The 14900-nt window shown below is 37.0% G+C and overlaps 2 protein-coding genes across 2 annotated transcripts; both read left to right on the top strand.

Annotated features, from left to right (window-relative positions):
* The first annotated feature begins 7724 nt into the window (after positions 1–7724).
* On the top strand, positions 7725–9588 carry LOC107790717 (uncharacterized). Its single transcript, XM_016612676.2, has 6 exons — positions 7725–7912; positions 8061–8402; positions 8528–8610; positions 8791–9254; positions 9297–9401; positions 9520–9588. The coding sequence occupies exons 1-6, from the start codon at positions 7725–7727 to the stop codon at positions 9586–9588; spliced, it is 1251 nt and encodes a 416-aa protein (XP_016468162.2).
* Positions 9589–9619: 31 nt separating this feature from the next.
* On the top strand, positions 9620–9943 carry LOC107790716 (uncharacterized). Its single transcript, XM_016612675.1, has one exon. It carries the CDS (start codon positions 9620–9622, stop codon positions 9941–9943), a length of 324 nt encoding a protein of 107 aa, XP_016468161.1.
* The last annotated feature ends 4957 nt before the right edge of the window (positions 9944–14900 follow it).

Here is a 14900-nt window from a genome sequence, read left to right as displayed (position 1 = left end):
CAAACAAGTGCAAGATTGAACTAGGGATACATTAAAGCTTTGAATTTTGGTGCCCGCGAGGCATCATTCGGCCTTTCCGCGGGCTTGGGGGCCAGGCTTCTTTGCAAGCTTTTTAGTTCCTCCATGATCTGATGGACATAACCCATGACTGAGGCAAAAAGGATATCATGAGGCATCTCTTCACATGTTAGGCACTTCGTGGTGATATAGCGCCCTATCTCATTGATCCTACCCCTGATTATATCCCTCTCTATGCACAGCTGTTCTATCCGTTGATTCTTTAGTCCCAATATTCGAGTATTGTCAATGAGCTGCTCTTGGAACCTCTCCATTTGTTCTTCCATCCGGGCTATCGACTCATAGCAGCGTTCTCTATCTGTTCTAGCATCCCGGGCTTGTTTGAGGACCCGATTATTGAGAATGGAGTTTATCTCTCTCAATGTCGCAACACTCATTTCGTAGTCCCTTTTTACTTGCCATAGGTGCTCTCTCCGTGATGTTGTAACTGTGGCCCACCTGACCCGCATTCTTGTTATACAAGCCTTGGATCTCTCCAAGTCTTCTCAGCTTTTGCTGACTTGATTTCTCAATTCCGCTATCAACCTTTCATTAGAACGATGTTTCTGTCGGTCGCTATCACTCTTACCGACTTGGCAAATTCGGGCTTTCAGTGCCTGGTTTTCTTTGGCTAATTTGTTCTTTTCACCCTGCTCTGAGGCTGCTTGAACATTGTTTTCAAACATAAGCCTTTCAATTTGTCGCTTCAGCTTCCCGATTTCAACCCGGTAGCCTTCCTCTCTCACTAACCAGCCCTACTGTTCCTGCGAATCATCCGTAAATTGTTGGACGTGAGCTCTTTTAGCAGGCCTCTGACGAATCTGGAACCTTTTCCCGAACCAAACATCGTATTTTGGGTCTACCTCACCCTTAGCCATCTCTCGAACCATAGTCTTGGGTTCAAGGAATCTACATTCGTGCCACATCTTTCTAATTTTTCCTTCGGGGAACACGACTCCTGGACTCAACTCAATGGCGTGCTTGCTTAGATCCTCATCAGTGGGAATTACCTGAAATCTTCCTAGTTGGCGCAGTACCCGATGAGGAGCATATGGCTGGATGCTACGAAGTCCCATCAAAAGATCATGACATTCCTCGGCCGCCATGTATATTACCTCAGTATCATTCAACCACCCAAATGCCCATTCAACTTGGTCGGCTGTTGTTGACCTCAATTGTGCAAGCCATGCTTCGACGCCTTTGGGAAATATGACGCCTGTCATTCGTTTCTCAAAGCCGCTAATGCAGTTTCTCTCAGTCAACCCGTGGTTCATGTATCCCACTCGGTGATGGAGGTGTTCTTGCATCCACAGCTGGAGTAACAGATTGCATCCCTGAAAGAACTTGCCTCCTTCTCGGCATATAGTTAAAGCTCGGTAGATTTCGGACAAAATCAAAGGAACCACAGTACTGTCGGTTCTTTTGATTGCAACATCGGCCATCCCTACAAGGCCTATCTCTATTTTTTTATCTTTGCGGGGACAGACCACAACTCCCAGAAATGCTGTGATAAATGCCAAAGTACGTCTTGCTTCCCACTTGATTCTGTTCCCAGTGTGAATTAATCCGAGGTTTGGTTCTTCCAAACCCTGAGGAATTCTGTACCGTTGATACAAGAATTGGAGTGTACAACATCCCTTCGACAAATCATCATTCTGCACCTTCCGACTAATGCTTAGCAAATCCAAGAACGCGTGCGGAGATACTGGTCTTGGTGAAAGTAAATACTGCCCTCTTAGTTTCCCATTCAACCCCGCATATCCGGCGACTTCCTCTAGTGTAGGTGAAAGTTCAAAGTCAGCAAATCGGAACACGTTGCGGGTTGGGTCCCAGAACGGTATTAGAGCCTCGATGATATCTGTCCTTAGCTTGATATTCAACAGATCGACAAAACCTCCCAAAACTGTTTCCACTATCTTTATACTATCTTTTTCAATATCATTCCACCACATGTGGAGTTGCAAAGGGATCTCGCTATAGACTGAGAATGGTTCATTTTGACTTGTGCTCATCCTGCACATTTATTATAGTGATTAAAGAAGGAAAAACTTTTATTTGACTTAAAAACTATCTATATTCTAAAGAAATATTTTTTGGATTTTAATTTTTTTTTTTTGAAAAAAACTTTTAAGGAGAAAGGAAATATTTTTGAACTATTATTCTGAATTTATGAAAGAAATACTACAGAAAAAAAAATATTTTTGAATTTTCTTTTGAATATCTTTTAAACAAATAATTGGGATTTTGAGATTAAAAGGAAATATTATTATTATTATTTAAAAAAAAATTGAGGTCTAAAAGAAAAACTTTCTAAAGAAGTGAGTAATGTTAAATATTTTTGGAATTTTTTTTTAATACGGTGAGCCGAAACCAAAGAGGTTTGCCTCTGATCTCACATCCGGTGAGAATCAGACCCGCGTAGTTCAGGCTATAAACTAACTAATTTTTGAAAACAAACAAATTTTTCCCTTTTTCTTTTATAGCAAAAAAACTATTTTCCTTTTTCATTTTTTTTTGAAAATAAAGCAAATTAAAATAAAAGACTTATTCCTACACACTTTCTGCTTTCTAGGCAAACAAACAATTCTAAAAGTAAAAATATATATGTTTTTTTTTCAAAATTTCGGCACCATTTCGACTGTACTTGGACACTGATTTTTCTAAATTAATCATCTAACTCTCCACTTGCTATTTTTATTTTATTTTATTTTAAATTATTATTATTATTATTATTTTACACTCCCGAGACTCAGAAGCCGGTCAACATGCAAGACCGGGCAAATAAATGCACATAAAACAAATAAGATTCATCAGGATGGTCTTTATTTCAGGTTGCTAGCCCTAGACGGACTCAACCCCTGTGTTGAGTCCCCTAAGTCAAAATGTGCATGATACAAATAAGCGTTCCTATTAGGGATTCGGCATGAAGCTGAGTTATTCTAGGTTCAGAACTTGGGTGTTTGTTCTAGACCTGGCTTACCCGAGCGGACAGCTCGAGTCGAGGGGGAGGCAGCGTACCGGGAATACAGAAGTTTCACCAGCTTTGCAACTTATCCAACCTCGTTCTAAATTGGGAATTTAGACACTATACAAAAAAGAAGTCACACGAAGTGCACCCTTCTTCATGATTTAGAAGACTCAGAGAGGAGATGGGTTTCAGCACAGCTTATATACAGTTCACATAAGATCAAAGCGGTAAAAGCAGTTAATTAGCACATTAAGCACAGATCATGTAACAAAATCAAACGAAGCCAAATACAACAATTATTCCAAGCTCGAATTCTGAACCCTGAACCAGAGATTCTGGGTCCGTCCCCAGCAGAGTCGCCAGAGCTGTCACACCTCTTTTTTCCGATCCCGCGAAGGGCGTAGGAGTTTTTTCCAATTAAAGGACAATCGAAACGGGATTTATTTATTTAGAGTCGCCACTTGGGAGATTTAGGGTGTCCCAAGTCACCAATTTTAATCCCGAATCGAGGAAAAGAATGACTCCATATTACAGTCTGCGTACCAGAAATCCGGATAAGGAATTCTGTTAACCCGGGAGAAGGTGTTAGACATTCCCGAGTTCTGTGGTTCTAGCACGGTCGCTCAATTGTCATATTTGGCTTATTTATCTGATTTTAATACAATTATGAACCGATGTGCCAATTTTAACTTTTTACCACTTTATTATTATTTTTTTTTAAAAAACATTGTGAACATCATTTAAAACATGTCTTTGGATTACATCACATGAAATGCACCCGCAATCCGGAACACATTTTTATTCAATGTTTTAGGATTTAGATTTGGGTCGCATGAAATTCACATCCGAGTTTAAGAAGGTAAAATTAATTAAATCGCGCCTAAAGAGTCTAGCGCGTCATTATCTTTGGGGAAGGAAGTGAAATTCACTAAACAATCCATCCCAAATTCTAAGTAATTTTTTTTAAAATAATTAAATAAATAAATGAGATTGGAGAATCCTGTAAATTTTTGTATTATTTACATCTATTTATTTTTAGCGAAATCCTTCCTTATTTTAAGAATATCCTTTAATGACTACCTTTTTATTATTACTAAGTTTGTCTATAAATATAAAATCAATATCTACATTCTTGAAAATAACATATTAAATAGAAGAGAAAAACAAATATTAACAGAAAGTAATAAAAATTATAATCATAAATACAACATGGAATTGTCAAAAAAAAAAAAAAACTAATTATCCCATAGTTGGATTAAAATTCAAATTGTTAGTAAGACTTAAGCTTATTGAAACTAATTATTTACAAATACTGAAAATTTAAAGAAAGAAAAAAAAAACTTGATTACTAAACCATATTTCTAAAAAATTTAAACAATTTAACCTTAACTAACTTTGTTTTAATTCACATCATGTCCTAATACTTGTTCGCAAACTAATTTATGTTTTAACTGAAATTAACTACATGATTCCGACTAACTTATCGTTGACGAAAAACCTTATGAATAAGGAACTTAGTCAATTTTTGCCTAACTGATTCAATAACGCCATTTTTTACGTTATTTCTTCTATTTTTTATTATTAAACAATTTTAATTAGTAATCAGGCTTAAATATATTTCCTAATAATCTGGTTAAGGCGTTATTTAATATGTCGCTATAATATGCCTAGTTATGCCAAATGACAGTGATTTACAGAATAATAATACATGAATAACCTAAATACAATACAAAAAATTAAATTAAACTAAATTAAAAATTTAACACTCCATTCTTCATTTCAGCTTACAAAATGCCAAAATTACAGTTGTGTACCTGATATTGTCAATATAAGAAGAAGAAAGTCAGCAACGTAATACGTAACACAGCAACAACAACAATAACCAGCAATAACCAGTCAACGAAAATCCCAGTGACAGATTTGAAAAATTCGAAATAAAATCCAGGAATGCCGAAAATAACGGACAGAAACCAAGGGAAATTTTCAGATTTTTGAAAGGCTAGTTAATCTTCAACCCTTAATTTCTACACCTGTATACCAGAATATTTATCAGGTGTGTACTACTTTCTCTTCTAATTTTCAACTTTTTTTATTTTATTTTCTTTGTAGGTTTTTTTCTTTTCTTGAGAGTTTCAATGTTTTTTCGGAATAAATGTTCAGCTCCTTTTTTTCTCTAATCTCTCTTTTTTTTTCTGTCTGTGTATATCTATATCTGATTTCAAGACTTCTACTTATATCTCATCCCATAAATCTTTTAATCAATTAAAATCAACCCATTTTCTCTACCAAACCCATTATCTTCTCACTCATCCCCATTACATTAAATAAACATATCACACCACCCCATTATATTTTGTCCCCCATGCCTAACATAAAATAATGCAAGATTCCCCCCACTAAATTTTGTCTTGTCCCCCCTTTATATTAAATAACCATATCACAACCCACCCCATTTCATTTTGTCCCCCATGCTTCAAATAAATAACTACAAAATGTACAATTCCTAAACTACCCCTCCGACCCTATTGCAATTACCATTCTACCCCCGAATGCAGTGCAATTTACCAAAACTACCCCTCAGCTCTAAACAAAAAATTAATCATAAATCAACCAAAATATAGTCAAGATGACCAATTTCTCAACAATATTCAACAACAAATCATATGAACATGATGAACAACACAAACTCCAAATTAATGGAAATAAATCAACCATATTGGGAACCAATCCTGGTTAATTTAGACCATCAATGGATGAACAAAGAGACAACAATACAAACAACAATATGCATGATTTAAATTAAATTAACAAATCACAAACAAACATAAACTCACATTAAATCACTGAATTTACACATGAACTTCAAACAAAGATGAACATGGATTAAATCTATTTTTAAGCAACAAACATGACGGACTCTAACGATTCAAACAACATTAATATTTTCTGGAAAATTCATAACAACATGAAACAAATTGAAGAAATAATTAATTAAATTTCAATTTGAATCTAACAACATTAAACTAACAAATATTCACTTAAACAACAATACAAACATGAAATAAACATGAAAAACAATTAATTAATCTTTCATTTGGAATCTGAAAATTAATTCAACAAACAACACATGAACATGAACTAAAAATTAATTCAAACGATAAACAACACAAACATTTGTTGATTTTAGATTCGAAAATATCAAAACAAAATACGGACAAAATAAAACTCAAAAAACTACTAACCGGAGATGAAAAACGATGGATTCGATTGTATGGACTGTTTCGACGAACCTTAGATGGGAATAAATCTGCCTGGACTCAACGACGAACTCGACTTCCTTGTAAACTTGGCGAACTCAAAACTACGCTCGACGACCTCGACTAAAACTCAACTGAACGAAATGGTGGCAGCAACTCAACTGAACGAAATGGTGGACGATGAAGCAGCAGCGCGAGCTTGAAGCGGACGACGAAGAAGATGAAAGTGAGGCAGCAACTTAGAGAGAGAAGCAGCTGTTCGTTGAGGCAGCAACAACACAGCCAAAACGACTGGTTGATGAGCTTGGCCATGGAAACGACTGGGCGTAACGGTGGTGACGATGGGGAGGCAATCGACGCAGCAACAATGGTCGTCGAGGTCTGTTTGGAGGTGAAGAAGCAGCAGCTGGGGGGGACTGGACGTCGGGCGGTGACGGGTTATGGTGGATCGCCGGAAGGGTCGCTTGGTGGTGGCGATGGCTGGAGCTTTGTTCGTGGTGGATGGTGGTGGTGTTTGGTTCGCTGCTGGGGAGTGCGGGGGGTGGTCTTGACTGGTTGTTAGGTGGTGGCGGGGAGCTGGGGGTTTGATGTGAGCTTGGTGGTGACGACGAGGGTGAGGGCAGCCATGGACGTCGAGCTCGAACTCGAGCTTGACGAAGGACGAAGAAGACGAAGTGACGACGCAGACAAACTGTTTGTTAGTGGAGTTTGGACGTGAGGGAGTGGGGTCGAGGGCAGCCATGGAAAGCAGCCATGGATGGCTTGGGATGAAGGTTTTGGGAGAGAAAGAAGATGGAGGGGGGCGGGTAGTTAGTTTTAGGTTTTTAGGGTTTTTTGTTCTTTTTGTTTTTTCTTTTGTTTTGTTTTTTGAATGAAGAGGGGTGTTGGGTTAATGGGTTAATGGGGCGGACCAGGTCGACCCGTGTGAAGTGGACTGGGTCGTGGACAATTGTTTGGGCCTGGGGTTGAAAATTGAAGAAGTGGCCCAATCCGATTTTTATTTGTATTTTTGTTATCTTTTCTTCTTTTATTTTCTAAAACTAAATTATAAAAATACTTAAATTATTATTAAGAACTAAATTAAGTTATAAAAGCGCAAATTAACTACCAATAACAATTAACGCACAATTAAGTAATAATTAAGCATAAAATTGTTCATTTGGACATTAAATGCTAAAAATGCAAAAGATGCATATTTTTTGTAACTTTTTAATTTTTGTAAAACTAATTTAATTACTAACAATTATAGGATTAAATCCTACATGCAAATGCGACATATTTTTGTATTTTTTATTAATTTAGCAAATAAACAAACACAGACAAATACAAATAATAATCCAAAAATGTCACAAAAATACTCAAAATTGCACACCAAGGAAAATCATTTTATTTTGCATTTTTTGGGAGTATTTCTCATATAGGGCAAAAATCACGTGCTTACAATGCCTGATATCGAATTCATTGAAAACACGAAATTTAGTGAAAACACGGGTATAATAGATAATATGTTGAATGAATTTGTTGAGGAGGATCAAGATTATAAAGATAAAGAGACAGTTATGAATGTGATGAAGAACTTGGTTGTACACGAGAGGTTCCAATTCAAGGTGAAGAGATCAAGTGCAACAAGGTATGTCAATAGTTGTATATTCTATTATAGACATGTATAAATATGTATAAAGTAGTATAGATTTGTATATAGATATTAAAATTAGTATATATCTAGTTATGGTTTTGTATACAAGTGTATTTAGAAGTTTAATGATCTTTAATCCTAGGTATCACCTTATGTGTGTGGATGACAATTGTGCTTGGAGTTTCAAATCTTCTACTGTTTTCAAGGCAAACATATTCAAGGTGAGAAGTTACAATAATAATCACACATGCGGCTATGGTGAAAGATACTTAACACAACGTCAAGCTACTTCGGGTGTAATTGCTAGTATAGTCAAGGATACGTATGTTAATCCAAAAAAAGTTTACACCGCAAATGATATAATAGAGGACATACAAAAGCAACACAGGATTGAAGTGAGCTATATGAAAGTATGGAGAGCTAAAGAGATAGCAATGGCAATGATAAGAGGGAGTCCGAGTGATTCATATAAGGAGTTGCCGAAGTATTTTTATATGTTGGAGCATACAAATCCAGGAACGGTTACAAAATTACACAAATCAGAAGATGGATGTTTCTTTATGCATATGTTTCGCTATATGCATCTACCAAGGGTTGGGAGCATTGCAGACCGATAATGGTTGTCGACGAAAGTTTCCTTAAAGCAACATATAAGGGTACCATATTGACTGCTTGCACACACGATGGAGCTGGTGAGTTGACTGCATCTACCTTGTTTCTGCAGTTTGTATAATGTTGTAGTTTCATGTATAAAAGTATATAGGATTTCACAACTGCTATTTTTATAAAATTTGTAGTTGGTATAAAGTTGTATAATTGTGTATAAGATTTGTATAATTGTCTGAATCCTAATATCTATTTTGTATAAACAGGAAAAATCATTCCACTTGCATATGCAATTGCAGATTCAGAGAATAACAAATCTTGGGAGTGGTTCTTTATCCAGATAAAAGGTACTTTTGGTGTTAGGGAAGGGATGTGTATAGTTTCAGATAGAAACGAAAGAATCTTCAATGCCACAAAAGCTGTGTACCCAGAAATAGCACATTGTATTTGCAAGTTTCACTTGTGGCAGAATGTAAAGCGCACATTCAAGAACTATCACAAACAATTGAAGGATATCTTCTTTGTTTTGGCTAGAGCTTACACGATAGAGAAGTTTGAGTACCATATGATAGAGATGTGTAAAATTGATCTGAGGGTGCAGCCTTACTTGTTCGAAATTGTCTACGAAAGGTGGTCTAGGGTATACTCCAAAGTGAAAAGGTCGATGGTAATGACTTCCAATATTGCAGAGTCAATTAATGCAGCAAACAAAGATGCTAGAGAATTACCAGTAATGCGATTGCTGGAGTACATGACAAATTTGCTACAATAGTGGAACAACATAAACAGAAAAAGTGCAACGGAGACATCTATAGAGCTTGGCGAAAAGTACGACAAACTCCTTCGGGAGAATCTGATTGCATCGGAGCAAATGACGGTAAAATAAATCAAATATAATGATGCTTGGCACTGCTAACTTGCATTTTACTGCTGTATAACTTTGTATAATAATGTATAATGTTCTTTAACTTTTTTTAAAAAAAAAACTTTTGCAGGTGAGGCCTGCTACGGAGCAGTTATATACCGTGTTTAAAGGGGTAAAGGCGAAATATAGTGTGCCTTGAAGAGGGAACACGCAGTTGCGGAAAATTTCAAATGGATGAACTTCCATGTCCGCATGCTTGGGCGGTTTTGAAGAACCAGCAGCTGAAACCTGGCCAGTATTGCTCTTTTTACTACAAGAAGGATAACCTCCTTAGAACTTATGAATTTCCAGTGAATCCGATGCCAGATGAGAGTTTATGGGTAATCCCAACAGAGGTGCTGGAAGATGTGGTCCTACCACCTAAAGGGAGAAGGAATGCAGGAAGGCCAAGAAAGAAAAGACTCAAACCTCCTTTAGAGAAAGAGTCTAAGAGGGCGTTTTCATGTTCTGTGTGTGGACAAGGTGGTCACAATAGAAAAACATGTAGGAATTGACCAAAATAAATAGTTGGAAACATAACACTTCCTATTACATTTGTTGTCATGTTGAGTAGTTAAGTTTTACATACAATAGAGTTACAAATGTTGAGTAGTTAAGTTTCACAAGCAATTGAGTTAGAAATGTCAATAAAGAATTACAATTTACACTATATATTGCAATTATGTTAAATATGTTTCATTATACATATTTTGATTATCCAATAATAGTGTCTTGTTGTTTTTAATGGTGCTAAATATATTGATAGATTGTACAAATACAAAACAGAACTGCGAACAATCAATGGTATTATATGTATACAGATGTATAAATGAGAGTATAAGTTTGTATAACTATGTATATTATTGTATACATGTGTATAAACCCTGCAATATTAACAAAACTGCAACCATAATGAAAATACATACTTTGTTAAAGGACAAAAGCAACTAAAATATTCATTAAAATATAATTCATTCACAGCCACACTGTGTAATGACTACCACAAATTATACAAAAATAAAAACATCTACAATATCCTTTAAGGTTATCTCACAAGTAGCAAAATAGTACTTAGACAAAACTAGGCAACAATTTCTGATACATAGCAAAACTACAGTAAAATGGAAAAAACAGAACTACTTTCTCGGTCGTCCCCTCTTCCTCTTCCTGAAAAGTCTCTCTGTGATTTCATCACCACTAATTGCACCGGACTGTTGTTTTTTTCTTCCATAATCCCACAACAGAGATCCACACCTGGTGCGAAATGTCTCAATGTCAAAATTATTTTTTCGAATTTCCTTACCAAGGATGAAATACTTAGCAAAGCCAACAACAAAAGCACCACAATCACTATAATTAAAAAAAACAAATTAGATTCTCTGTACGTTACTGTAAATAGGTACACTAATAGTAAAATAGTAAAACAATTGAGATTAACCTACTATTTGATCTGTTGGGGCACATTATTAACCAGATTAATTTGCAAAGCATCAAAATGGGATTTATCGGTATATGCACCATTGTTCCAATCAATGCCCTTCTTCTCGACATAAAAATCAGAACTCTTCAAGAAGTAAGGTATTAGAATTGCATAAGGTAATGCAGCATCCAAAGCAAGTCTATCATTAATAGCTCTACGGTTAGAGTCATAAATGTGGATGTACCTATCTATGAACGTAAACAAACCCAAAACCCAATGGCCCAATTTTGCTCTTCCGCGCTTCACATAGATAGGGAATAAGACGTGGCCAATAGTGTGTTACGGTACATTTGCATCACAATATAATATCCTCTAATGCACTCTTCTATCTCATGCCCTTCAGGAACCACTGAAGGATCTTCATTCACTTTGAAATCTTTATACAGAGAGTTGATTTTGTTACCAAAGGCAAAGTCGGTTGTAGTAAACCGCATGGCAACATTCAGCCCATATTTTCCCCTCTTCCTCAAATAATAAAAGAGGACATCCAAGTGCTCAGACACGAAATAAAACAGAACAACCATCACTACTAGATTTTTTAAATATAGAAATTTATACACTATTATATGGAGGTATACATATTTATACAAGGTTATACAATCTTATACTGTAATTATACAAAGCTATGTATACACTATGGGGGTCTCAAACAATAAAGATATGCAACAAAAAAGGCATTAGAACATAAAGTTATTAAATACCGTGCCAATCAAAGATCGACCACAATACACAAGTGAGTGGAACCAATCCTTCGTGGTCACATGACACGAGCCAAAAGTAAAAGCTTCCACAAGCTTATTTACTTCATCGGTATATATATTTTTGGCACTTCAATTCACAAAAAATAAAAAGTAATAAGAACTACCTTCATTGACAAGTATAAAATCAGAACATGAAAGATTAAAGAAAGTGAAGATATCTTCACCTCGTATCCATCACATTATAAACAAATGCGTCAAACTCTTTAGCCAATGCCGACAATGGATCGAAATCATCAATTTCAATTGTGAAAGGATGCTTGATATAAAAAATGAGCTTGTGCACCGATCCTCATGTCCCCGAATCAAAACTGGCAAATATGGAGATTTGGCATATTTTCCTGGTATTTTCTGTCGAACTGACTGTTCAGGACAAATGTAATCATCTTCTACGTCTATGATGGATGGTCTGTGAAGCACAATTTGGGACATCTATACCGCAGCTAAATCTTCATCGCCAATGTCATCCCAAAATATGTCACCCTTGACATCACCAGCTGCCCCTTAGACAGAGAAAATCAATAATAAAAAACTTTCAAAATAAAGAAAAGAAAAATCAGACAAAAATGATAAAATGCAGAACGAATACCATGATCAACACCATCAATAACTCCCCCGTTAGCTAGCGCGTTTGTCACGACCCCGGTTCGCCATCCGTGAACCATCGTGATGACACCTAGTCTCTACGACTAGGTAAGCCTAAGATGCGGAAGATAAACTAAATTTGCGGAAGAAAATAATTTAAAATAGAAATAGAGTAATAAAATAACGTTTAAAAGTACCGCTCGGCATACACAATATTAACTCTTAAAACCAATACACTTTCCCAAAACCCGGAAACCCAGGAATCACAAGCTATAAATATAATAAAAATGCTCTAATTCTGGAATGTCTACATCAACAGAAGAAAATAGAAGGGCTATCACTACAAGATAGAATGGAAAGGGACTCCTCGGTCTGCAGATGCGGAAGATATACCTCAAAGTCTCTGGAACAGGTTCGCCTCAAGGGTGATAGGACTGAGTCAAAGTACCTAGATCTGCACATGCAAAACATGCGCAGAAAGGACATGAGTATACCACAGCGGTACTCAGTAAGTGCCAAGCCTAACCTCGGTCGGGTAGTGACGAGGAAGGACATGGCCCTACTGAGGTTAAATAAAATATAAGGTATAACAGTATAGAATAAGGCAGTATAATTAAGTGCAACAGTAAGAAATAACATAGAATAGAAAGAACAACAACAACTAGAACAGAGACAAAATAATCATGGAAAGGAAATACAACTCAACACAGAGATAACAACCAGGGTACCTTCCAGGATACCGTCCTGTAGTCTCAATTACATCTATCTAGTGGATCTCCCGGGATACCATCCCGTAGTCCATCATATATATCCGAAGGATCTCCCGGGATCCCATCCCGTAGTCCAACTATCAGTGCACGGGGATCTACCGAAATCCCGATCCATAGTCCCAATTAACCAGACAAGGGGGTTCTACTAGAATCCCACATCCGTAGTCCTAAATAAACAGACAAGGGGGATCTACCTGAATCCCATATCCGTAGTCCCAATATAAATACACAACAACAACATAGTGTTCAGCAAGTGTCAATTTCATAGTAAGGCAAATGAGTAATTCTAGTCTAGCATGCTGCACAGAATTCAGGTAAAACAGTTTGAGCAAATAAAGCAATTAAATCACTTAGACATGATTTCCTACGCTAACAACAGGCTTAAAGTGCAAGTAATATAAGCAGGGAAGGAAACATACTAGTAATTACTTAATGAAAACTTGATTTTCAATAATTAACACAACTACGCACTCGTCACCTCACATACAAGGCATTTCAGTTAGCAATAATACCAAATCCTAAGGGGAAGGTCCCCCACATAAGGTTAGGCAAGCCACTTACCTCGAACTGGCTCAAAATCAACTCAAAAATACGTTCTTACCATGATTACTCGACTCCAAAGGGCCCAAATCTATTCAATTCAATTTCATAATGCAAATAACACTTCAAGTAACTGATTCTACAAAGAAATTCTAAGCTAATACGCAAAATTAGGTAAAATAACCAAATGCTCATCGGGCCCACATCTCGGAATCAGGTAAAATTTACATTTCTAGAATCGTCACACTCTCACGAGTTCATTCATACCAAAAGTACCGAAATCGGACCTCAAATGGTCCCTCAAATCATCGCTCAAAGGTCTCTAATTAGTCAAGCCTAACCCCCAAATTTACCACTGATTTTCCTTAAATTTTCATGTTTATAATGATAAAAATCACCTCAATAACGAGTTTAGGTTCCAAGAATCTTACCTCCTCGAAGTTCCCTTGATTTCCCTCGTAAAACCTCCCCAAAAGCTCATTTCCCAGATGAAAATGGTGAAAGAATAGCTCAAATTCGCGAAGACAACTATTTATATGTTCTGCCTAGCAATCCCACATCTGCAATCCACCCATCGCATCTGCGGTTGGGGAACCGCTTCTATGGTTCTCACTTAAAGTTCCATCTCCGCACCTGCAACCCAGATGCCGCATCTACAGTCCTGCATGTGCGGTAATCCTATCGCTTCTGCAGTCCCTGCTCAAATTCCTCTTAGCCGCTTCTGCGGCTCAACACCGCATCTGCAGTAGTCACATCTGCGGCCTACCAACCACAGATGCGGTTATGACAGTAGCCCAAAGACTTCAGCTGCAATTTCCAACTTACCAACTTCCCGTTAACCACCTGAAATCATCTCGAGGCCTCCGGGACCTCAACCAAAAGCACGAACAAGTCCAATACCCCTATCCAAACTTATACCAATCCTTAAAACACCAAAACAACATCGAAACGACGAATCAACCACGAATTCAAGCCTAAGAACTCCAACACTCTAAAAATACGCTTTCGTCAAAAAGTCGATCCAATCTCGTCCGAATGACCTGAAATTTTGCACACTTGTCACATTTAACACTACGGAGCTACTCCAACTTTCGGAATTCTATTCCGACACTCGGATCAAAATCTCACTATCGAACCAGAAACTTCAAAATTCGACCTTTCGGCATTTCAAGCCTAAATTAGCTACGGACCTCCAAAACACAATCTGAACACGCCCCTAAGCCCGAAATCACCCAACAAAGCTAACGAAACTATCGGAATTCCATTTCGAGGCCGTCTTAACACTGTTCCGACTACGGTCAAATTTCCAACACTTAGCTCTCATTTAGGGACTAAATGT

This window comes from Nicotiana tabacum, chromosome 7, assembly GCF_000715075.1.
Source record: "Nicotiana tabacum cultivar K326 chromosome 7, ASM71507v2, whole genome shotgun sequence".
NCBI lineage: Eukaryota > Viridiplantae > Streptophyta > Magnoliopsida > Solanales > Solanaceae > Nicotiana > Nicotiana tabacum.
This window is presented reverse-complemented; position numbering and strand designations above follow the sequence as displayed.